The sequence below is a fragment of the Anser anser genome (assembly GCF_964211835.1).
Source record: "Anser anser genome assembly, chromosome: 16".
NCBI lineage: Eukaryota > Metazoa > Chordata > Aves > Anseriformes > Anatidae > Anser > Anser anser.
This window is the reverse complement of record NC_139737.1, coordinates 5,336,795-5,361,832: the sequence shown is the minus strand read 5'-3', so window position 1 is coordinate 5,361,832 and position 25,038 is coordinate 5,336,795. Positions and strand designations below refer to the sequence as shown.

General features: G+C 45.7%; 1 protein-coding gene across 1 annotated transcript in view; it reads left to right on the top strand.

Annotated features, from left to right (window-relative positions):
* The first annotated feature begins 614 nt into the window (after positions 1-614).
* GNAS (GNAS complex locus) overlaps positions 615-25,038 on the top strand; it is a 151,988-nt gene continuing 127,564 nt past the window's right edge. Inside the window, exon 1 of the mRNA XM_083801790.1 lies at positions 615-1,003. Within this exon, the coding sequence (XP_083657916.1) occupies positions 757-1,003 (247 nt within the window). The 5' untranslated portion in view covers positions 615-756. The remainder of the gene's footprint in view (positions 1,004-25,038) is intronic.

Genomic DNA, 25,038 nt, shown 5'->3' with positions numbered 1-25,038 from the left:
CCACAGCCACAATGATCACTCACAGCCAGGTAAATTGATTGCAACTGAAGTAAAATTGAAGTTTGTTAAAAAACAAAACAAAACAACAAACAGATGTGGTGCTTGCAGAATAGAAGGGGAGAGCGACAGAGCAAGCTTCGACCTTAACGTCTGCGCTGGATGACAGTACTGACGGAGAACACAAGAAGCCACAGGTACGAGTGCACATGGCAGGAAGAAAATCTGGGGCATGAAAATGGGCCATGACTCGGTATCTCCCCCTTAGTTCCAGTGGGTTGAGATCTTGTGGCAGCACACCTCCACGGCAGCGTTCGAGCTGGAGATCAGCTCTCTGACAGAGCAGCGGGCAGCATCCCCCCCGACTCCCCAAAGGCGGGGATGTCACCCCAGCTCCCAGCTTAGCTGGGGGGCGAGTGAGGGGGTAACGGGGGCCGTGAGGCGTGCACCGACCGACATGATGGGGACGGAGAGACGCCGTCCCCTCGCCTCACACCTCATCGCCCGCCCCCCCCCCCCGCAGCACCGGCGGCCGCCTGAGGGCCGCTCCCCTCACAAGATGGTAGCCATGTCGGCATCACGTGCGGGGGCCCGGCCGCCGAGGGGCGGGGAGGGGCGGGCGCGGCGCTCGGCAGCCCCGGCCCCGCGGGGCCGTTTAAGAGCCCGCCGGGCGCCGCCTCGCCCTGCCCGGCCCGGCCCGGCCCCAGCCCGGCGGAGAGCATGCGGTAGGGGCGGGCGGGAGGCCGCGGCACCGGCAGCATGGGGCTGTGCTACAGCCTGCGCTCCCGCCTGGCCGCGGCGCGCCCCTCGGTGCCGTACGGTGGCCGGGGCGAGGCGGACCCCCCCCCGGTGACAGCGGAGCACGGAGACCCGCAGGTGCGGCACCGGCTGCGGCAGGACCTGGTGGCCAAGGAGCGGGCGGACAAGAAGCGGAGCAAGAGCATCGACAAGACGCTGAAGGCGGAGAAGAGGGAGTACAAGCAGACGCACAGGCTGCTGCTGCTCGGTGAGCGGCGGGCGGGACGCGGCCGGCGGCTCCCCCCGTGCCCCCCCGGGGACGGACCGGGGACGGGGGCTCGACATCGCCCGGTGGGGGACGGGGCGGTGGCTGCACCTCGGGGGGAGCCCCAAGGGGTCGGGGGGACCCCCCCCTCCAGCCGTAGGCGGCGCTGGGGGCTGCGGGCGGTTTTTCCCCTTTTGAGTTTTATTTTATTTATTTATTTATTTTTCCGTGTTCGTTCGTGTTTTGGCGTCGCCTCGCCGAGTGCTGGCGGCTGGGGAGGCGTCGGGGCTCCGAGGCTGGTCTCAGCCCCGCGGGGCCGTGCACCTGCCTGTGCTGCACGGCCGGGGGCTGGGCGGCGGGCCCGGGGCGAGCAGCCCCGCGGAAAGGCGGCGGGTGTGCCCCAGGTGCTTGGGGTGACCCCAACACACGGCCGAGCAGAGCCGTGCACTGGCTGTCAGGTAAGTCCAGGGGGCTCGGAAGTTCTTCCACTCCGCTTCCCTCAGCACGCTTCGGCTGGGACACCGACAGCACACACAAGTGGGTTGCAGAGCTCTGAACGTCCTGGGAGAGCAGATGTCACCTCGGGCTTCGGCAGGCGGCTTGGGAGCCTCCTGCCTGCTGAGGCTGGTGTGGTACCCCGTGTGATGAATGGGGAGGCTTGGCCCTGTTGGTTTTACTTTATTTTTTTTTGCTCAATATGTTCGTAGCCTGTATTTGAGGGGCTGAATTGCTGAGAAGCTTTAGAGAGCAGTATTGACGTAGTTTTATAAGTCTCGGTGCTAAAAGTTTTTTGGTCTATAAACGCAGCCCCTTGTGATGTGGCCGCAGCCATAGCGATACGTGCTTGTGAAGGTGGCTCCCCTCTTCCGAGGGGGAGGGCAAGCGATCCTTGTGCACGGGCTCTGAACTCCACATGCTGTGAGTGTATTGGTGAGAAATCACACCTCTGACCAACGTGGCTCTCCTTACAAGAACAGGCTACATCATAGGTATTTTAGATCTTAACTTTTTAATTTATTTCAAGTCTGTTCTGCAGTAAACAAGTGCTTGAAGAAGGAGCTGTGAGAATTGATGTCTTTTTCTTTGTAGATTAAAAGCAAAACAAGAAGACTAATGCTGATGTTAATCTGCTTGCCTGTAAGTCAGGAAGGCTATCTGATGGGCTGCTGCATTTGTGCTAGGCAATATTTCAGTGGCCTGTTTTTTTTAACATTGCTTCTAGCACGTTGTGCCATGGCGCTGCTTTTTGCAGAAGTGACATTAAACTTAGTGGGTTAAACAACGTGTCCTAGCGGTTTGAAGTTATCCATAGCGAAGCCGAAAGAGAGAGTATTCTTTGTCAAAGTACTGATTTATAAATCTGATGGATATGAGTCAGTGTTATGCTGGCAGTGGTTTATTATATTTCAGCCTGGACTTGAATAGCAGGAAGTCACTTCTTGGCCCTCTTGTAAATCTTGGGATGCCTAAGAGACCCATTTCCCTGCGCCTTGCGCAGAGACTGTCAGTTCTCTAGTTAGCTTCCTTCCCTTGTTGCGTCTCCCTGTATCCCACTTGTACTGTTACTCCGTGAATTTTCTATTTCTAAACTGGATCAAGAAGTTTGGAGTGTGGTTGGTTATGCTTTATGCACATCTGCAGGTATTACAGCTGTAGCTGAGCATCTCTGTACTGAGACATAGCATGCATGCTTATGGATTACACCTGCTAATTGTGCAGGGCTGTAAAATTGACCTGCAATTGAATGAGGGGGCAGGAGCTTGGGTTTAAAGCAGTGACTGAGTCTTCTTCCAAGGAATAGAGCTATGGTTGGGGAAAATAAGCTGAAGGAGTGCAGACAAGGGATATTTTCTTACCTGGCACTACAAGCTCAATGGCAAAAGCTTCAAAAGGTACTCATGGTTTCTTGCTTGTGCTCCCAACTCTTTAGGCTGATGTGTTCCTGCAGGCACAGAGCAGTGGTGTGAAGGGCGAAGGACACTGCAGGTGGCTGCTCTTTTTTTGGGGGAGTGACAGAACTTAAATGAAAACTATACCAATGCTTCAGGTCTGGTCTATATCCAAAGCTAACTTATCTTTAAAGTATGCCTGCATTAGCTCACTGCAAACATACTTCAAGAGCTGAAAAGCTGCACAGCAAATCCAGAGTTTACTCCTGTCACATGCTTGGGTATACAGAATGCAGTGAATGCACAGTCAGGTGTGTCTGTGCCTGGGTGTGTTTTGTTTTGTAGTGTGGATAACATACCTTAAAGCTATAAGCTCTGGCCTGTTACACACAGTATTAGAATGCTAGTCAGTGTGACTGATGCTTGATGGTCAGTGTTGCAGGTTTTTTAGACCTACAAGTTCCTCACTTTGTCAGAGCTCTCAGGGATGTGCAGTGCACATGGGTATCCATATGTCCTGTTACTTGATTTTTTTTAAGCTCTTTTTCATTGTTTTTCAACTGTTTTTTGACATCACAGAAATTAGGTGAATTACCAGTTCCTGAAACTTCTCTTAATTTCAGTGGGACAAAGGTTTTACACCTGCTCTATCTTTGAAGCAATAACGTGACTCCATACTTGTGGTAGTATGTGAGGTTTTTTTGCATTGTTTGTGTGAGAGGGAAATGCATAATCAGGTGTAATTTCATTGGGTTTTGTTTAATGTGCTGTACGTGGGTGTACCAAGTCTCAATTTAAGACTCTGCTCATGATTATGATGGCAAGTAGTTCGGGGCTACTATGGTGTATTGGAGGGTGTTTTTCAGAGTGTGGGGGCTTTCTTATTTTTTGGTTTGGGAACAGTCTTGATCCTAAAATTGGAAGTACGCTTATGGGGAAAAGGATTTTAAGCTTTGCTGTAGAACAATTCCACTATGTGTGCGTCCCACTGGTGACTGTAATATGGGTCTTCCTTGGCCTTTTTTAAGACTCGAATTATAATTCATCTTAAATTTTGTTTTTATCATATAACAAATATTATATGAAAACAAAGAATTTTACTCCTGTCTCTGGGGTTTGAATGTTTTTGATCAGTTAGTATTTTTCCAACAACAATAAAAAAAACTGTCAGAAATGCATTCAGCTCTCCTGGTGTATGTGTTGCTTTGCCATGAGCTTCCTTCTGTTGTGTAGCCTGGTCAACTGTAAGAGAAGAACCTGCACTGCTCTGCTTCAGGTGTGCTTCCCCTCTGTGTATGTAGCTTTCCAAGTCCGCTCTCTCAGGCTGAACTCTCACCCATGTGAGAAGTACTTGTAGCTTATTCCCATAGAGAAAAGGGGACTATCTTTGAATGCCAATGTAGATGCATGCACTTGTCATCTGGGGTATTTAACTACAACATATTAAACAGTGTCTGTTCTGAATTTTACCTACATCAGTTCATAAGTAATTGTTAGAAACATTTTTACTTATAGGTACAAATATGAATATAGGCCATGCAAATTTAAAGTTTTTGTAGGGGATATATATTACACAGGGAAAAAAATGCTTTAAGAAGCTAGAAAATATCAGCATGAAGACTAACCGCAGTCACCCTTTCTGTGTGTGTGCTGCATGGTAAGCCCCTGGATAATGTATAATTAAAGACTGGCTTGTATGGTTTACATTGTATTTTCTTCCACAGGGCTTGTACTTCATTGAGTGCACAAGATGGATGTTGTGCAGTGAATGAGTGGCTATTCAATATTCTTATCCTCCTCGTACAATGTGTCACCCCGTGCCCTATTTATGACACGCCATCCGTACCCCGTACTGAATAAAGAACTGTTAAACTCCTCGTGGGCTTTTCTGCAGCCCTGATCACTGCAGGGACTGTAGTCTCCACAAATGTCAGTGACTGTATCCGCATGGCACTGCTGTGAAATGAGGTGGCATCGTTCTCCTGCTTTTATGGATGCTGGGGAGGGAAATAGTACCATAGAAGGACTAAGGCTAAAGCTGTCCGAAGCTGCCATAAAGCTTAAATGACAGATCTTTGCCTAATGCTAACTTTTCTCCATAGTACTTGGCTTCTTTTATTGCACTTCATCTGTTTAGAGCATGGATCTCATGGCCGTGAATGCTCGAGTCAAGCTTTGGATGCTCCAATTGCAATTTTGGAGGCGTGAAGCATGGCTTGGTGCCAGCGATGGGAAGCGTGTGTTGCTCGGTTTGCCGCGGTAGCGCTGCACCAGAATGAAGCTGGTCTGGTTCTGCAGGGCAGCATTTAATGGCATGACCCACAAATATCCTTCCTCATGTCGTGATTGATTCCTTACCTTGCTCGCAGTGAGGCGGTTATCCTGGCGCTGCTCTGCTTCCCTCAGGGACCGGGCAGGTAGGGAAGGCACGGCTGAGAGGAAGGCACCCAGTTGTACAGATAAGTGTCTGTTCAGGTGCTTGAAGAGATTCCCTCTCATAGGAGCTTGCCACTGCACAAAATAGTTTCATTCACTTCTAGATCTCATTTGTTTCCTGTGTCTCATGTTTTGTGAGCTGAAGGGGGTGTAAGCCCTGGAAAAAAACATATGATCCTTGTTGGAAGATATGTGAAAGACAGGAAAAAATAGGCTGAAACTGTAGAGAGGACCTGTATCTTGGCTTTTTCTAATTCTCGAGAACAGGGTTTCTGAACCTTAACATCTTATACCAAGTTTAATTTCCTCTTTAAAAAAGAAGGAATAGGAAAACCAACAAATCCTGGACTCAACCCAATGGGATGCTTGAAAAGCAAGTGTCTTAGAATGGGCTGCTCTGCTGAGCAACCTGGCCTCCTGTATGCTATGAGAGGCTCAGAAGGCAGCAGTACACAACTGTGCTCCAAACGGGCTGTCATTAGTGGTAAAGGAATTACAATTTTTTCCAACAGGGCTCCCAGTAATTACCAGATACTACAAAAACACTTGGACGTGGGAATCTGCGGCTTCCATCCGCTGGGTACTTTCCATTGCAGACATGATGATCCTGCTGTGGACACTGGGAGGTGGTATGCTAATTATGGGTCTGTCTTCATGATGAAGAGCCTCTGCAAGACAAGTCCTACTCAGTTCTCACCACTGTATACAAAATGGGATCTATGGCATAGACTGCTGCCTGTTCAGCAGAGATATTCTGGATGTGGAGTGTGTTCACCCTGAACAAAACACCTGGCAAGCTTTGCACACCTTAACAAGGCTTTACCCAGTATGCAAGCGGTGCTAGCTCTAGGACCTGTGATGCAATTTGGTGAATGTTCAGTGGACCTCGGAGCAATGTACTTTCTTCAGCACTGGCACCTCTATGCTTTAGATAACTTGGTAAAATAGTTTCTCTCCTGTTTACATCTTAAAATTTCATAGAAAGGAGACAGGCAAACTACTCATTGTTCTCTGCCTTTTTTTTTTCCTCCTTGAATGCTCCTGATCTTAACTTTTTTTGTACTATCTACACACAAAAAAAAAAAACAAACATTAGCTTCAGGCAGATACATGGCATGGAAGGCTTCAGCCAGTATATTTAAAATTTGGCAAAGTTAGAGCTGCTTCAAGCAGGGTCTGGCAATGGGAGTTGTTAGGCAACCTACAGCAGCACTGCTATAAAAGTGTCACGATGAAGGACTGCTAATGGATGGCACACTATTGGTGCTAGGATGGTGCGTTCTGTACAGAAAGCCAAACTGCAAAATAATTGCTTTCACAGTTGGAACTAATGCTGAAGGGCTGCTCCATGTACGTGCAAGCATGGATTGTAGTGGGGAAGGGGCTTGAGGGATCTGGGGGATTCCCTGATCCCTAGCACCCACCACAGCAGCATGGGTGTGCATCATCTCTCCTCTTCCCCAGCATGTAGGCAATGTCTGTGTTACTGGTAACCTGTATTTTTACTCATTAAATGCCTGGTGGGATAGAGATGATGATATGTTACTATAGAGAGGCAGCATTCATGTGTAGCCACAGACCTAATTTAAGAGTTGTATCAAAGACTTTTCCTTATGTTTAAGCGAAGACTCTACCCCAGCTGTGCTCTGGCTTTGCCTATTGTTCCATCTGTCCTTCTGAAGGAAGGCAGCAGCTTTTTTCTTCCCTCCTGTAGGAAGGATGGCAATTGTACCTACTGACATCATAAGTTTTCCCAACGCAGAGTAGGTGGCTATACCTCAGCAAACCCCCTACATTTTTTTGCCTGCAGGTAGACTCACTTCGCACACAAGTTGATTGGAGTCAAAAGTGTGTTATTAGGCTCCATCCCATGAATTTTTTTCTTTAGGAGTAGGAAGAGGACTCTTTCACTTGTGGTTTTCAGAGCAGGCAAAATTTCTTGATCACTCCTGCGTAGCTGTTAGCTCCTTTTTGTTCTGCAGCATCTTAAATTGAACTGTCTCCTGTGCTAGGGTTTTTCTAGGTCTGGTGGTGTCATGGCTGGGAGTTGCTGAAGGAGAGCACCAGCAGCGAAGAAATGAGAGAGGAGAACTGAACGCAAACTGGTGCCTCCTAAAAGAGAACGTACTTTGAAAATAAATAAAAAAAAGAGACCAAGCGCTTCCATGTTATTTATAGTTCAAACTTTACTGCTGCAATAAAGTACAAGCAAAGTCCTTTTGTCTGATTCATGACGCACTTGTGAAATTTTTGGAGCTGCATACAATAATGTGGTTCAAACTCTCCCCAGTTTCTCAGCATTTATTTTTATATATATACGTATATGTTGGAGCTGTGTTTGTGTTGTATGCTGCCTGCAAGAGGCACCTGGGGCAGCTCAGGAAGAACTGCCAGGTGCCTGAAGGTACAATACCTGGTCCAGAGAAATTTTTTTTGTCCTTTGAGATAGGTGAAAATATCTGATAGCTGGAAGGATGTAGCTTCCAGCTATGACAACTTTTTCCATACCTGATGTCTAACAATTTTCTTTTGTTAGAAGAATCAACCCTTGTTTGTATAGCTTCCTTAGGAAGGAGAGATGAGAGATGCAAAAATGTAGAGCGCAATCCCACCTTGACTCCAAGTGGATGCTATAACCTCATGGTCGTGCATGCTGTTCACATCCATGCTCTCAGCTTGCTCCAGTGTGGGATTTTGCAAACAGCACACGTTTCTCAGGTAACCTCATTCCTCTTCAGTGGGTCACGGGAGACAAGGTAAAATGTGCAAAATCTTGTTTACTGAGCAGTGGTTTCCAACCCCTTGCTAGTGGTGTGACCTGCTTGGTCCTAGTAACTGGCCGAAGAAGTTAGGGTTTTGTTCATGTGAGCTTGGACCTTCCTCCTCAGATGTTCTGAACCCGCACACTTCAGCAGTAACAGAGGTTTGTGCAGCAACCTGGAATGACACCAGTGCCATCCTGAAATCCTAAAACTGAGGGGGCTTGTGTGTGTTAATGTGCCAGTACAGCTTTGGAGGGTGGGAGTGGTTGGTATTTTGGCTAAAGGTGGTTTTCCCCAAACGGTACTCCTTAGGCTTCCGGCGCATTTTCTGAAGATAGTCTGGGGGCTCTGCTGCCCTGACCTGCAGAGGCTGGTAGTGTAGTGCCTGCGTATTTTAGGTGGTCTCCTCAAGTGCTAGAACTACAAAGCAGTGCCACGGACAGGTGAGAAGTTGGTGGTACATACTCTAGAGTTTGACTGCTGACTGCCTAATGGCATGTTGGTCTTGGTCTGACCAGGACTTGGCCTGTGAATTATGATGTTTGCCATCGTTCTGCCTGCGGCGTTTGGCTTTTCTCCCAGGCTGTATCATAGTATTTTATTGGCATGTTTCTGTAGTGATAGTGCGTTCCCTGATCCCTCTGTGTAATGTCAGTGGTCAGAAACAAATTTAGGAACAAAAATCAATGTTTTTTTCTGAAGAAAATCACTGGGAGGTAGATATCTTTAACCAGTGCTAGGTTTTGGTAACTCCTGATAAAAATGATGGTAATCTTGCAACTTATACTCAGCTACTTACCTTTCTAAAACCACATTTTAATCTGTATCTTTCTTTTATAGAGATATTTTGTATGTGCACACAGATTAATCTGTGTATATATGTATTTCCTAGCCATATTCTCATCTGCTTTAAAACATTACACATCTGTATCTGTAAAATGCCCTCTACTGAAAGGAGGTAGACGATGTTTTAATTTTTAATATTTGGAAGTGTTGTTGCTAAAAGCATATCTATTCGCTGTTTGTGTTCTCCTTCTTTGGCAATTCCTGTAACCTTAACAGAAATTCCCAGAAATAACTGAGTATTTCTGCTCTTTGCAGGGGAAGTGCTTGGGCTCTTTGGGTGGACCTCATAAATAGCTCATCGCTTCTGCAACGTGGTTCAGCAGCATTGGACCTTGCAGTAGGAGCGGGAGATACTGGCACAGCCATCCCAACTACAGCGTTTGAATGGGCTTCAGAGGAGTCTTTGCACCCAACAGAGCTCCTTGTAGGGAACAGCAGCCCTCCTTGGCACAGGCTTCTGTTGTCTTTCCCATGCTGTCTGCTCTTGAACAGCCTCATGCAGGCAGCACCTCAGCTTCTGGTAAGATGCTGAAAAGTGTATTAGCCAGCAGTCCTAGCTTGATCCTAGCTTGATCCAAAACTGTAGTGTCAAAAAGAAGGTAATACTGAGATGGTCATCTCAACAGAAATGTGAATAGTTTGTGTCCCTTCCGTGTGCTGTCAATACCTGCACAGCTCAATAAGGTATATTCATATTCTTGGAAGAGAAACAACAAAGAACAGTTACTTCTAATTACATACAGCTCTTCCCTGTTTCTGTTAAATTTGGGAGTGCACTTATATGCATGATTTCATTGACTTTGTGAATCTTTCTAATTACTACAGTATGAAAAAGGCAAAGGGAAAAAGAGGCAATTCCCTGAAGTGAGGACAAGTCCAGATCTTTGTTATAAGAAAGCCCAGTTGCGGGCTTGTAAATCCATAATATTTTAGATATTTGGGCCTGAAAGGTGTCTTAAGAGAACTTGAACTCCATAAACTTACTGTCATTGTTCCCCTGGTCAATGAGGCATTTGAGAAACAAGCCACTGTATGGCTTATAAATAGCACAGCTGAAGTTTTCTTAACTTCCTCAATTATGTTCCTTCTGCAAAGAAAATCCACAGAATCTGTCTGGGCAGCATTTTATAAGATTTGCATGTCACAAAAATCTTTAAGTGTTCTCTGCATTGAGGAATGTGGGGAAGGTGTTAAACAGATGTCAGAGTTGCTAGTATTTATTTTGCCAAGTAAAGGAAGGGGATGCTGAGGAGGATGGATCGGTTCCTAATTAGGAGAAAGATGCGGATTTACAATCTACAGTCTTAGGAGAACTGGCTAAACAGACTGTCTTCTTGACAGTGTGTTGGAAGTGGGGAAAGTACTAAAATTCCTGGGAAAACCCAGATAAATTCTGCTCCCAAATTGGAGGGGGGCTCTGGGAGGTTTTCTTCCTACTGGAGCACTATTTCTTCTCCTTTCTCCTGTCCTAAGCACAGGTTAACATTCTTGCAAGGAGAGATCTTCATATGAAAATCAGCGAGTGCCCCACACCAGTGCCTCCACACAAGGCTGAGCGTGGCGCTAGGCCGGCAGCGGGCTCGGGGCCTGTTTTTGGGAACTGAACCCAGAGGCCCCTGCCCGAGCGCGGCTTCGCGCAGGCTTGTTTGCACATTGCGGTGCTGCCTCAGCTTCACGACTTTGACCTCCAGGAAGTATATCGGGTTCAGTGGAAAAACAAATGAAGGGAGGGCCCAACCCTTCGCCATTCTCTGTGTGAACGGCCTGCGTGGGGATGGCATTTATCGCAGTCCCAGGGGAAGCAGCTGTGGGAGCTGCTTATGACAGCATCCCTGGGAGCTGCAGGTGATTTATTTGAAGGGTGGAATTCTGCCAGTGTGAGTGGGAAAAGTGGTTTTATGTGGATTTTAATTTTAAAGCAGTTTCAGGTGTGACCAGAGCCCTCACTGCAGAGCTTTCTTCCCCTCTCACCATCCTGCGTGGGGCTGTGTTCCCACCCCTGTGCCCCACACTGGGGCAGTGCACAGATCTCTGCCTACCATGAGCTTTCTCTGCATTAAATTATAGGAACGCTAATCCAAAATAAGTTGCTTTTAAAATCTGAGGCTTGCAATTTGGGAACGTGCATTTGATTCTGATTTTTTTGGATTTCAGTGATACCTTGGCCAAGTGCATTACTGACCACTGAAGGGTAGGTGGCATCAACGAAGGAGCTTTTAAAGCCCAGCACGCGTGGGCCATTCAGCACTGTTATGGGGTGGTCAGGGCAGAGAGAGAGCAAGCACTGACTAGCAGTGCATTTGCAAATCATGGAGCAGACACGGCTGTTGTGTTTGCATGTTTGATGAACTGAGAAAAGCCCAAGAGCAGGTGACTCCAGGTGCAAGCAGGTGCCCCAAGCTCCACCTGTGTATCAGGCAGTAGATGGTAATGTTACCTGAGCCTCCAGTAAGGTTTTTTCTTATGTGCATGTAAGGAGAGTAGGAGGTATATGTTTTTTCCAGAGATTTTGATCTCCCTATTGTACTGCAGCAGTTCTGATCATGGTCTTGCTACCGATGAGCATTTTCTGTGTGCCAGCGTGTGCAGCAACCAAAGGCAGATGGAAGGAATTCTCCAGGCTCCAGCTCTGCTGTTCATAAGAAAATTGTGAAGCTTTTCATCCCAGAGCAGTTAGCAATGTTTGTGGAGAGCCCAGCTCTGTTTTCTCATCAGTGCAAATTAAAATAACTTCAGAACTACATTTTTACTGTAAGTATCCTCTCTTTTTGTCAAGCCAAAAATGGCAGAGTTCCCTGGGGAACTTCTTCCCTGTAGAGCCTGGAAGGGCTCCATTTTCACCTCCTCCATCCTGTTTTGGGTGATGAGTTGCTGTGAGGCAGTGGAGCAGTGGGGCTGATGCCTGGTGGTTGAGCAGGCGAGGTGTAGCTGTTGCTTTCAGTGGGAGATCCAAGCTGCTCTGGTCGGTACCGTAGCAGTGCTGGTGCTGAAACTCCTTGCTTGGGCTCCGTATGGGGAGCGTGGTTTCCATCTATGAGACAGATGAGCTTACTGCAGTTTTGAACTTGTACTATTGCCCTGCACTGTTGGAGATGAGCTTCAGGCATCAAAGGAAGGTAACTCCTTCATGTTCGTTCTTTCTGACTCTTTAATTTTGCTTACAGTAGTTCGACTGGGACACTGACAGCTGTGCAAGCTCATTGTTTCCTTCCTCAGAGCCTGAGTTCTGCTGGCTTCTTGGGCAAAGTGCAGAGAGCCGGCCACCAGCAGCGCTCGTGTGTCCCCGGGATGCACAGACCATGATGTGCTGTGGCTGTGCCCCAGGCCACGCTGGTCGCAGGGGGACCTGAGCAGAGCTGCTGCAGAATGAGAAATAGCTCCTCCGAGCGCTTGTCCTGCTCCCCGGCAGGCTGCCCTCATGCCTTGCACCACAGCCTCTTCCTCTTCCCCTCCCTGCCCCCCCACCAAGCACAGTTTCTAGACTGTGGGCTGCGTTTGTTTGGTTTTGCATTTTTCCTGGTGGCTTTTATGCTGAAATCTCAGGATTGCTGGTTAGCCAGAGGGTTTCTGGAGCGCTGGGGAATTTGTGGGACTTGAGCTTTACAAGGGGAGGAAACGGAGACAGTGAGGAAGAAGGGCATGCTATTGTGAGCTGCCAGTCTGCATTCAGACCCTTTTTTTATATAAATACCAGATAAAACTCTCTGCTTGGAAGAAAAATACTGCATAATATACTCCCTCGATGCTTTCCCTGCCTTCTCCCCACACAGGAAATTCATGATTTGATAGACCCAGTTTTTCCTCTGGTGATTAGAAACATAGAACAAATAAATACCTTTTAGTCTGTAAAAGCTCAAAGATAGTTGTTTTTTTTTTTGCTCTAAACCTGATTCCTTAACGCTACTAGTGTTGTAATTTCTCATTCCTTTCAGCTTCTGTGAAGGTTTATCGCTTGTCCATAGTATTTCATGCTACACCATCTAAAAGGTGGTGAGTGATGTAGGACTGAATTTCCAGGTATTTCAGAAGAATATGCATTTGTTTTAAATACACTGAAAATATTCATAAGGAAAACTTTCCAGTCTGTCTATCCACCAAACCAAAACCTGAGAATTTTTTAGGGGTTAGTCCTTAAACATGTATAAGTTGTTGCATCCAGAAGTGTCATGTGTACTACTATTGAAAAGTCAAAAGCAATTTGCAAAGGCCTGTTTCCTGATCAAATACACGAAATGGGTGAAATTTCATGGGCTTTGGATCAAACCAAAAACTTGTGTTGCAGATCTGAAAGCAGTCACAGTGATTTCAGTGGGCTTATTTGTATGAGTGAGGGCTCTCACCTGTGTGCTGCTGTTACTCTGTCCCCCAGCCAAGGCACGGTGACAGATAGTGAAATCATTCTTAATCCTCAGAGAAATAGCCAATTTAGTGTGAGTATCGCTATCTGGCCCAAACTGTAGTTTTACTGTAAAAAGGAATTTAAGAACATGTTATGTGAAACTTTCTCTGCCATCAAATAATTCTCTATTAGAAGGTTTGAGAATCTGTTGCTTCCAGCAGAGGTCTGAGCAAAAACTAAACACTGCAAGGACATTTACAATTCAGGCTTATTTTGGGAGGGGGACGAGGAAGGGCTTGATAAGTTATGCACTTGACCGCATGTAGTTAAAAATATTATTTGGAATATAAACTTCCTTGTCTGAAGACCAGCTTTATGCACTAAGTCAAAAAGTACAAAAAGCAGTTCTCTTCCTGGCCTCCATAAGTATACCTTAATGCTGCTGAATCCTGGAAATTATGCAGGGCATGCTTTTTAAATGTTGATTTTGACTGCTTGCCTGGGACCAAGTGTAAAGTCTTTCCAAGGAAATACTTAGAAGACTTGCAAAGAAACCCAAAAGCTGCTGCCAAACCTTAGTTTTTGGAAAGGGAGTAGGGGGCAATCTAGACTGTTAAAAACTTCCAGTTGTTTGTAATTAAATCCACTTCTTCTGTGCACAATAAATGTATACTTAGAAAAAGATCATTTTACATAATACTTACGCGGTTTACTGCTGCTCTTCAGCTGCTAAAAATCAAGCAGTAGGCCTGCTATTTCCCATCTTCCAGTAACCTTTCCAGACTGAAACCAGGAACAATGCGGCTGTGCCACCGCAGTGGCGTGTATCTGCTTTACCCAGTGGTGACACGCAAATCAAGCTGGGGAATCCTTTTCTGCTTGTGAACCATCTTTCCCACCTAACTAGCTGAGATTTGTTTTGGATTGACAGGGATGGGAGCGAAGAGGAGATAAAAATATCCCAGCCACACGTCTCTCCTCGCCAGCGGCAGAACCGCTCTGTAGCTTTTGGGGAAGCTCTGGGGCTACAGGAACATCTCATCAGACTGCCGCCTTCCTTCAGGGCTGGCAGGAGGCAGGACCACGAAATCCTCACCGCTCTCCCCACCCTGACTATGGTCTGCCACAGTTCATTCAAGATTGTTTCATTTCCCTGCTGTCTTTCATCGGGAGCACTGGAAGTGTGGGGTGGACACACCAGCAGCTCTTGCTGACAGCTGTCCCTCTTCCCTAGCAGCATTCAGGAGATGCCCCTGAGGCTGAAGCAACTGCCAAACCCACCAGAAAGCTCAGCACAGATAATACCTAGCTAGTGAAGAAAGAGGCCAGAGCTTGAGTGAGGTTTTGTGTGCCCTTGTGCAGGGAAGGAATGCCACCAGGCTGAGGAAATGCAACAGATTCATGATGCCTCTGCTTATGGCCTAGAGAAATGATTCGGTCCAGGCTCCGGAGCAGTCACATCCAGGCTTGTTATTGTTGGTTAATGCCAAACATCAAGTTCTGTTTGTGTATGTACACATTTGTTGTGGCTGCAAAAGTGCCACTGCATCTTTCAGCATAGGCACCTATTTCACTGAGTGCCAAAAACCCTCTGAGTTTCACTATTAATGAAGTTGCATGTAAAGCTAGGTCTTCTCCCTTTGCTCTTCATATTGTGTGTTACATGCACAGACGTGCAGCCCTAACCAGGAGTTGAGTGTGTTTACCCAGGAGATGAATTTTGTATTTATCCTTTATCAAGGAAGGGATTTTTTACTAGGATGGTGTGAAAAAACTGTCACTTACCAGGTAGGTTGCATGAGTATTTGGGCGTTGGGTGCTGTGAAACAACAGATACAAGGAATGGAAAAAGCAGAGAGGAGCAGCTGAGCAGTATTATCTAATAAATGACATAAAAAAACCACGAAGCCCTGCAGAGCAGATTTGTTAGGATTTGAGGTGAAAATCCGTGTTGGTTGCTGAGATTATCCCCCAGCATATGGCAGGGAATGTCACAGAGACGTAGAATTAGCTGCTAATGATCTAGACACCTCTTGAAAACAGATGTCTGTAGTAGTCATAACTATGTGTCATTTAATTCAGCTGAAATCTGGATAACCCCGCAGGCTCCGTGTGGTATTCAAATACTTGGTGTCTCCATTTCCCACTGATCTCACCTGGTACAGACCACTTTTTTCTTAGGAATACTGCTGAAGTAAATCCATTTGAAATTGGAACCCCAAATTTGGGAAATCATGGTAAGAAAGGTGACGTTAAACAGCGCTAATGAAGAGCCCGAGAGGCAGCCTGGGGTGCTACAGTCATCTTTTTGGGCAATCCCACGTGTCTGCTTTGCACCACAACAATATCCTGCTGCTGTTGCTTAAGGATGGGCAGTATTTGTGTGCAGTTTCTTTACAGAGGATGTTTTACTGGTAAATTTCTTGAGGACCATCCAGTTTGGGGGAAGGAGGGACGGGACAGGACACCAGCACACTGTGAAGCCCCCTGTAACCGTTATTTCACAGCACGTGGGTATCTTATGTCTTTGTTAACGTGTTGCTTGATCAGATTCTTGTATGAAATCGATCTGCTAACTGAAGCTGCTTGCAGTAAAGTGGAATTTCCTAACAAAACTGACACCATGTCAGAGGAATCCAAGTGAGAATCATCATGAGGAAAGGTTGGTGAGTATCGGGTCTGCTCAGAATTAATAAGGCTGTCTGTCTTGTGAACTTTCTCTGGATTATACAACAACGAGGAAGTAAATTCCGTAACTGATGCTGCTGCAGTTGAGGAGAAGTTTGCTTGTGGGTTTAAATGCGAACGGAGGCAGAGAAGCAGTGTATTGTTAGTGGTGTGTGCTTGTTTCTTAGCTGATGCCTGGCCTATACACATGCATATGCGTCAGTATTGTCACATGTTGCTGTGGCTAGGGAAGAATGCAGGAGATAGGAGAAAGCCACGTATGAATGGAATACTCTATCCTTATACCTACTTTAATACCAAACTGTAATTTGGGTTTTTTACATGTATAGTGTTAGAAAATTCAACACAGTGGTTCTAAGAGGAACAGTTACTTGACCAGACCGTGGATCATACCTTGCTGTGTCACAGCCTTCGGACTGCTTGGAGTGGGCTAACAGCGATGTGTCGGTGTCCACGGGGGGGCACGTTCACTTCACTGCATGTTTCCAGTCAGGTGGTTTTGGTACACCCTTACTCAGCAGGCCTCTGAGCTGTTCTTTATAAATACCTGACTCGTCCTCTCCGTTGTATAAAGCGTTCAAGTCTCTACCTTAGGGATGTAGTTTCCCCTGGGTTCTCTCTGGGGTTTGCGCATATGCTTAAGATTACTTAAGCAATCTGCTCTGATAACACTTGTGCTCTCCTTACGTTACTTTGAGACCCTAAGAAGCATAACTTAGCACATCACTTACCTCAATTTGTCATTGGAAGACATCTTCCTACATTTGGAAGTCTTTATTGCTCCTGGCGGGGGGGGACTTTATGGTCACTGTTATTCAGTTCAGATCACCTTTTTTCTACCCAGCCCTTCATGTTAAAACTTCCTTTTGGACTTCATCTTTTACAGTAAAAGCAAGACCTCAGTCTCGACCTTTCTTAGTAAGTCAGATCCTTTTGACCTGGCATCATTTGTGTTACAAGGCTTCGCACACTGCAGTACAATAATATTTTTCTTGTGGTGCAGTGATCGACGCTGTAGACACTGTTCCAGATGAGCTCATTTTTCTCTAAATTAGCAACTGTCTTAACATATATTTTCTGTGGCTTCCAAACAATTTAGCAGTACTTGAAAGAAAATGTAATTCTGAGAGACTTCAAGACCAACTTTCAGTGGGCTGCCAGAAACTTTTTTCATTAATTAAATTTACTTGCGCAGACAAAACAAGTTTGTTAGTATACTGCATTTGCATTTTGGAGTTGCATCTTTAGAAACTGATTGAAAATATTAATATTCTCTGCTGTACCTTTCTCACAGAATAGTTTTCACACAGGCTTATTTATTAATGTGGGGCTTAAACTATGGCAAATACTGAAATATTTCATCGCCTCAGGAGCAGAAAGCCCAGTTCTCTGCCACTATAGATACCTCAGTATATCATCCCTTCTAATAAGGTGTCACCTTAAATGGCCTGTGGTTCTGAATTTATGCTTAAGTTGAAGGAAGCTGCCACTTAAAGCGCCTGGAGTTTATGGGAACCCCCCACGGGATAAGGATACAGTTCTTAGTACAGATAGTCTTGCTTGAGTGGCAAGAAAAATTAAATCAGACTGTTATATTGGAAAAAAAAAAAAAAACATGAATGTTGGTCACTTCAAGAAAAGTGAAAATTAGTCTTGTACCACCAGTAGTCAGTACGGAGCCTAGATATAGCTACTTCATTTTTTTTTCTATCCCAGGCTTCTAAACATCTGTAGCTTTGATTTACAATCATTTTATGCAAATTAGTGGCTTTTTTTGTTATCAAATTGCTATTTTGGTAATCCACATGATGATGAAATTGTATTCTCAACTCTAGAGAGCTCCTGTTTTGTTTTCAGAATGTCAGTTTCCAAGTAGTTGGACTTAATTTATTCCAGAGGAATTCCAAAATGTTGAATGGTTGTTCATGTAATACTACTGGCATGGGCAACAGCAACTATTAAACGTGAACCTGGGTTGTTTCAAAGTCTTTTAAGACACTGGGATCTGTCTGCTCTGATTTTAAGGCTGAGTTTACAGTTCGGTCCCATGTTCTTCTCATAGTTGTTTTTTTATAGAAAGTCTTTCTAGGATGGGCAGCTATTGCCTGATTCATGATTACACTGTTTTGATGAAGAGCCTCATACAGGGCAGTATGCAGCAGGTCAAAAATGATAGCAAAAGACCTGGGCAAGGCGCTGGGCAAGATCTGATTCTGAGCAAGAATAGCTCTTTGTGCCTGTGCTGAGCGTGTTTTGTGTTGGAGCACAGAAGTGTCTTACCCTCGTGTTAGTGTGAGGCTGCGAGATGCTGCTGGAGCCGCCGTGTCCCCCGAGGGAGGGGGCTGCTTCTGTGGCTGTGACTTTGGGGTGGGAGGGATGCCCAAGGGAACACGCTGGCGGTGCGTGAATGTTTGCTGTCTGTGGGGCAGTTGGCTTCATTTTAAGATAATTTTTCAATGGAAAATAACTGACTGAACCTACCACAGTAGTGAACTAAATGTGGTGTAAAGTTCACATTTATATTTTTTTATAGCTCACAGGGTCTAATCTTAAAGGTTTTTAATAGGTGCCAAATGTTCTCAATAACTGTCAAAGTAGATTATAGATGAGTTTGGTTCTCTTTTTTTTGTTGTGCTTTTTTTCCTATTCTGTATGGAGCAGGAAACATGAGGCATCTTACTGGCATTGTTCCTAGAAAGTTTGAGCTTAGATACACAAGGTTTTCATATGTATTGGTAAAACGCTAAGTCTGAAGCTCAACAAATGAATATGCTGGCCATTTACAGAAGATTCCAGCTATGCTGGTTCGGCAGGAAACGATACGAGATTGAAAGATTTCCACCCCCGCCAAGCAGAGATCTCGCAGTGCGCACACAGCTGATCCCAGGGAGCAGCTCGGCTGTCGGTCTGCCCGTGGTGCCGGGGAGGTGGCACAGCATCAAGTCGCTCCGAGCCTCCCCATGGCTTCAATGAGCCAAAGCTCGAGCGTAAAATGTGCTCCTCTGGTTTCCAGAGATCAACGCTGAGATCAAGACCATGTCACAGCTAGAGGATCTGTTAAAATTGGATATGCGCTGTTTGTTATTCCTGATTTTTAAAGCTTAACTCTTACTCTTAATTAATCACAGAATGATAGAGAAGAAAGGATTAATTCATCATCTTTGCAGACAAAAAGTACTTTTCTCAGTTACTTTGTACTCTACTTTTTGTTTGCTTATCTTTTGTCGACAACTGTGGATTTATAGGTCAGCTTTCTTGGATTGCTTTCCCTTTGACTTTGCCCTGCCTTTTTACAATTGCAGATGATTTTTGACATGTAATTAGTAGTCCCTATGTGAATGCATTTTTATAGGACTGATGTTATAGTCATCTCTAAGCTCTGGCAAGCTAGTCTGTATACTTCAGGATGTGTTGCCAAGCACACCTGCTTTGCTGTATTTCTGCTTTCTTAACATGATGGTCTGACACTTTCTAAAACACCAATAAGGATGTTTTAAAATATTAAATTCTTAAGGACACAGACAGTTGTTGAATAAAATGATGGGGAAATACAGTGCTGCAGGAACATTAGAAAATGTTATGAACCATCTTTTTAGTCTTCAGTGTTTCCTTTCATTCTTTTTCTGTTAAGCAGTCAGTATTAATAAGAAACTCAAATGTAGCATAGTCTGGTTTCTTTCTTCCCCCTCAAAATATCTATATATTACTTGAGAAAAAGCATGTGATACTTTAAAATCCTGCAATGAAAACTATTGAGCATATTGGCTGAAATGGAGGAAGAGCTAAATATGGAAGTGCTGTGATTAAAAACAGGAATATTATCAAATGCAGCGCTGCACTGGCAGAACTTCTGAACAGAATGTTTTTCTCAGGCTGACAGTTTGTAACTTCAGTCAAAAGACTGTTGTTCCTGTTTTTTGCCTGTTTCATATTGGAGCAGGGTTAAAAAAAAAAAATGGGGAACAAACTTAGTGAGTTCAGAAAGAACTGAAACATGACTAACCGTGGAGCATGTATGTGTCTGATGCTCTCTTGGGGTAGAACTGTATGGCTGGATCTCGGATCTGGCACTGAGCATCCCAAAGTACACAGCAGCAGCCTGCAGGACCCGCAAGAAGGAAGGTGGGAAGGATGCAGTGGAGGAGGTAGCAGGTGGAAGGTGAGGGAGGGATGTGGGTTTCTGTGAGGATCAAAAAGTCTTTGCAAGGAGGATGCTTTTAAAGGCCGGGGAAACAAGAGCAAAAGGCAGTGTAGTCGCCCTGCTCGTAAGGGACTACAGCGACCCATGTTTCTCCTTTGAGACAAGGTGGTGCTTGAATCTTCATCCTTTTTTTTTTTTTAAAGTTTCTAGAAGACATTTTCACGTTTCCAACACTTACTTCCAACACTTCACAGAGAGCAAGTATGTTATATGGAGGAAAAAAATAATCTGAAACTGTTTTCTTGTCCTCTTCCTCCCCTGTCCCCCTTTATCACTTTGTGTGACTATTAGGAAGGACGACTAGGTGCTAACCTTGAATGGTTAATGTTAGGACTAACTTCTGCTCCTTGTTTACCAAAATAGCAGGGCCACAGTGTAACAGCAAAAATATACGTGTCAACATGGGTCAGTGATATTTTAACAGAAGACTTCAACTCCTATCACCGAGTGGAGGATTTTAGGGTGAGTTAAATTTATTGCAGGAGCGCCCTCAAGTGCTACTACAATTTAAAGGTCTGCTGGTCTCTCCCACAGGACACCACTGGGGGTTTATTAGCTGAGGCTTGATTCTTTAGTATGTTTAGCCCTGTAAGAGCATGTGCATTATTTTGGTGTAACTTCTAGTGCTCACCAAAATCTGTGAGATGATTTTAATAGCAGCATGGAGTCAAGTGTGCTGGTTCTGGGGTTTCTTTTTAAACTGCTCTGTGGTCAGGAAGGTTTTGTCAGGACCAGTTCGGTGGAAGTGATGGCAGAAGGAGTGCTGGGTGGAGGAGCTTTCTTCAGGCAGGTTAGTGAAGGCCATGTCCTGCACGATGCTGGTTTGTAGTTTAAGGTGCTAAATGTCAGCAGAGCCACGTGCATAGCTTTATAAACCATTCTTCAGCTCCCATGGCTGATTAGCATAGGCTGTGGACGTAATGGAGCAGAGTCCTCTCCAGTGTGACTTGTTACCTTAACAAGGAGTCTGGATTTAGATGTGGAATTCACTGTCACTAGGTTCTGGCATGACCTTGTCTGATAGGTGGTGGGCTTTCAACCGAAGTGTTATTTGCAATGGTGTAGAACTGTGTGAACGTAACTGAGGCTGTATTACTGTTGGGCAAGGACCCCTAGCCCTTCTTACTGGCCTGCAGGTTTTCTTGCAGGCAGAATTCCTCAACGTGGCTGCAGTAGGGAGCGCTGGTGACAAGCTTGCTCTTCAACTTCTCGGCAGTAAAGCTGCAGTCGTTCCCAAAACTGCAGCATCTGTTTCAGCTGGCTGATAGTGCTGGCTGCGTGATTTCCGTCATTCTCCAGAATCCCTTTCTGTTGAGCTCTCTACCTCTTGTCTCCCAGCATGTATGATCAAAGCAGGTCAAGTCAGCTTTGTTCAAAAGCAAAGGCAGAATTGCTGAGTGATGCCAGGGTGTCTGAACAAGCGAATTTAGTCTGAGAGAATGATTCCGCAGGGGTAATACAATCATAGTGCCTAATAATTGCCCAGATCCACAAAACGAACATTTGAGGCCTTGCTGAGAGCAGAAGACATTGCTTATAATACTCCCACTGTAAAAATAATGCCCTTTCCTCCTAATTCTTAAGGGGTATTTTTGTAAAGATTCTTCGAAGAGTATTTTATTCCTTGCATGTACTATTCAAATCTGTATTTCATGGTGTCCTTTTATGTGGGTTTCTCCAGATCCAGAGGGAACAGTGATTGCAATAGTGATAGCAATCTGTGGAATGAAGAATTGCAACATTTAGGCCATATCCACTCTTAAATATTTGAGTTTTGAATGAGCATTTCTAGAGAAAAGGAAGAAAATAAGAGGTCAGAGGGAAGAGAATGTAGAAATCATTCAATTATTTGACTTAAGAGAAAAATAGTGACACATTTTTAAAATAAACAAATCTAAAAGGTCAATGGCTATGGGGAGCTCCAGTAGCCCAGGAGCACCAGGGCTTTTTTTTTTCCTGGCCATTTAAACAAGGAAGTCTTAAAGCCTTTGTCCCAAGCACTGCTCTCAGCTACACATGTGCAATTTCACACCGCTCCATTGTTAGGTGACCTCGGGCTGGTTTTGATTTGCGCAAAGAAATGACTGCTTTTTTCTTCCTGGAAGCTTCACCACCCTGGAGCAGTGCTGGGAAGGGCTGAGTTACTTGATTCAGTCCCTGTTATGGCTGTCTTGGTGCTCCCTGGTACAGGCTGGAGGAAGATACTCCTAAATATTACAGGTGGATTCCCTGGTGAGACACCCAGCAGTCTCCTTAGGTGTTCTGAACCAAACCACAAAGGTAATGTGTGAAATGCTGTGCATTACCTGTCTGTGTGTAGGCATAAAAGATGCTAAATTTGTGTTCATGGGAAAGCTGTTGTCTTTGTTTCATTTTCCCTAGTATAATTTACTACTTAGTGTACTTTTATCTACATAGACAAGTTTATTTCTGTCTTATTTCATTTTAGTCCATTTAAGGAGCAAAATAACTCCATACCAGAAGGAATTATCCAGCGTAAACGCTGGGATAACAGTTCCATGTACCTGGAATCCTTAACGCTGCCCTGTAATCCTCCATCACAGCTAGAGATGTTAGATTTTGGTCATTTCTGAAGGTGAGGTGCTGAGTCCCATCCTAGCAGGGGACACTGGCACGTGACATCTGGAAGGAGCAATAAATAGCAAATGCAAAGGGGCGCTCCCAGAACGAGAGCATTGGCAGAAAGAGGAAAGTGCAGGGCAGAAACGGTTTCCAGGAACATCTTCCAATGTGGATAGATACAACAGTGTGTAACAGCATGTATTTTCCCATGTATTTTCCCAGGAGTGTGCTCTATTTTTAACTCCCCTTTCCTTATGTCAGGCCATAGTTAGGTATCTGTGAGACATTGACTGAGATCTTGGCAACACAACCCTCTTACATGCCTTACCCCAAGCAGGTACTCCTGACACCAGCAATGGCCATCAGACGTGTGTCGGAGCCAGCACAGCTGCAGAGGACATCACCACCAGCCATCACACCCTGTGTTACAGGGACTGCTTGCAGTGCTGCTTTGTTCTCTTTGCATCTGCCCTGCTGTGGCCCTCCAAAGAAAAAAAAAGTGGCATTTCTACTTGTTGAATACGTGGCAGACCTCCAAGGGGATCATGGCCAGGGAGTTTGGTTTTGTTGGCAGAAGAGGGGGCCAAAGCTGCAAGGACTAGGGGGTGGATGTCAGCTTCAAAATGGAAGATGGTGAGAACGGGAAGGTGCCAGGGAGGGGAAGGAGCAGGGGAAAAGGCTGGTGGTGTTTGCAAGCTGCAGGAGCCCCCCCACAGGGGGGCTGTGGGGCTGCAGCTGCTGGGGTGGGGACCTGCGGGCTCAGCACCTCGTCAGCAAAATAACCCTTGCGGTTGCACTTGGAAGAAGGATGTCCGATGCTGACGAAGGCACCAGTACACGTAGATGTGAGCATGTATGTGGTGTAGTCACAGAGGGGAAATGTAGCCTGAAAGCTCCGGCACAGACGAGATGTCAGGTGATGTGGTTTCCCATAAAGAAACCAAAACCAAGAAGAATGGCAGAAAAGCAGCAAATAGGGCTGTAAAGAATAAATGTAGGTAAGGATGTTGCCAGCTGTTCCAATCAATTGTTCTCCAGGTCCTACCATGATTCTTACATTTTTCCTTGGAGCTGCAATCCATGGCATCCTGCACTGAACTCTTGCTGTCACTCCAAACAAACCGTGTTCCTTGGCTCTAAAGAGTACTGAGAAACATCTAAAGTACCTGAAAGACGCATAACTGGAAGGTGTATTTTCCTTTAGGTCCCATAATTTTGGGAGGGCTTGACTCTTTTTCTAAGCATCTAGGATTTGCATCTTTGTGATAAACTGTGCTAAAACAGTGATGTTTGCCAGCGTAGTCCCACACCGTAGTTTCTGTTAACGCTGCTGGGCGATGTGTGACCTGCCGTCCTGCCTCTGACCTGGGCCTGGTTCTGCGACAAGAGACTAAAAGCAGGAAACGTGTGCCTCAAAGAGGAAACTTTAAAGCATTGAAACTTGTTGATACTAGAAGGGAAGTGGCATTCGTGTGGCACCTGGGCTCTCTAAGGGAAGGTGTGGCTTCCACTGAAACGGGCATTGTGCCTGGCCCTTGTGACTTCTCCTTCAGTTCCCGAGCTGTTTACACTACACGCGCAGCTATGAATCCTTCACAGGTGCTGATGGAAATTTTTAACGTTGGATTCAGAAGATGTTAGTACTGGTGAAAGAAGAAAATCCCCAATTTTTAAAACTTCCTGTGTGAACAATTATTGCAAATAAATCCGTGCATTTCTGCCTCGGGCAGTTGAGGTGCTGCTTCTAGGCCAGCTTCAGGGCTGGTTCTGGAATCGCTCTCCACCCCAAGCCCAAGAACCAGGCCTGGAGTGGTCTACAGACAAACTGGGCACCATTTCCAGCCGCTTTTAGGGCCACCTCCCAAGCCACTTCTGGAGCCATCCCCAGCAACCACCTCTGGGTGCTATCTGAAGGCCGCTTCCAGAATGACCACCCAAGCTGTCCTGAGAGCCGAGCCCGCAGTCGCTCCCATGGCCACCTCTGGTGTGATTTCCAGAGTCATTTCTCGATCGTGTCCCGAGCTGCCTCCACAGCCCCTTTGCCATGGGTTGGGGCACACTCCTGCCCCGTGCCAGGGCCGCCTTCCCCTCCCGCACCTCCCTGCTCCCATGTTCTGCCAAGCAGGGCACGGGGCAGCCTGTAGGGCTTAGTGTGGTTTGTTTTTTTTACGCTATTTTATTTTTTTTTGCACCCCTTATCCTGATCTCCCCTGGAAGCAGCAGAGGTTTCAATGTGTGCTTTGTGGCAGCGGGGTTGTCTGAGCCCTTTAAGCGCGAGATGAGCTCAGGTAGAA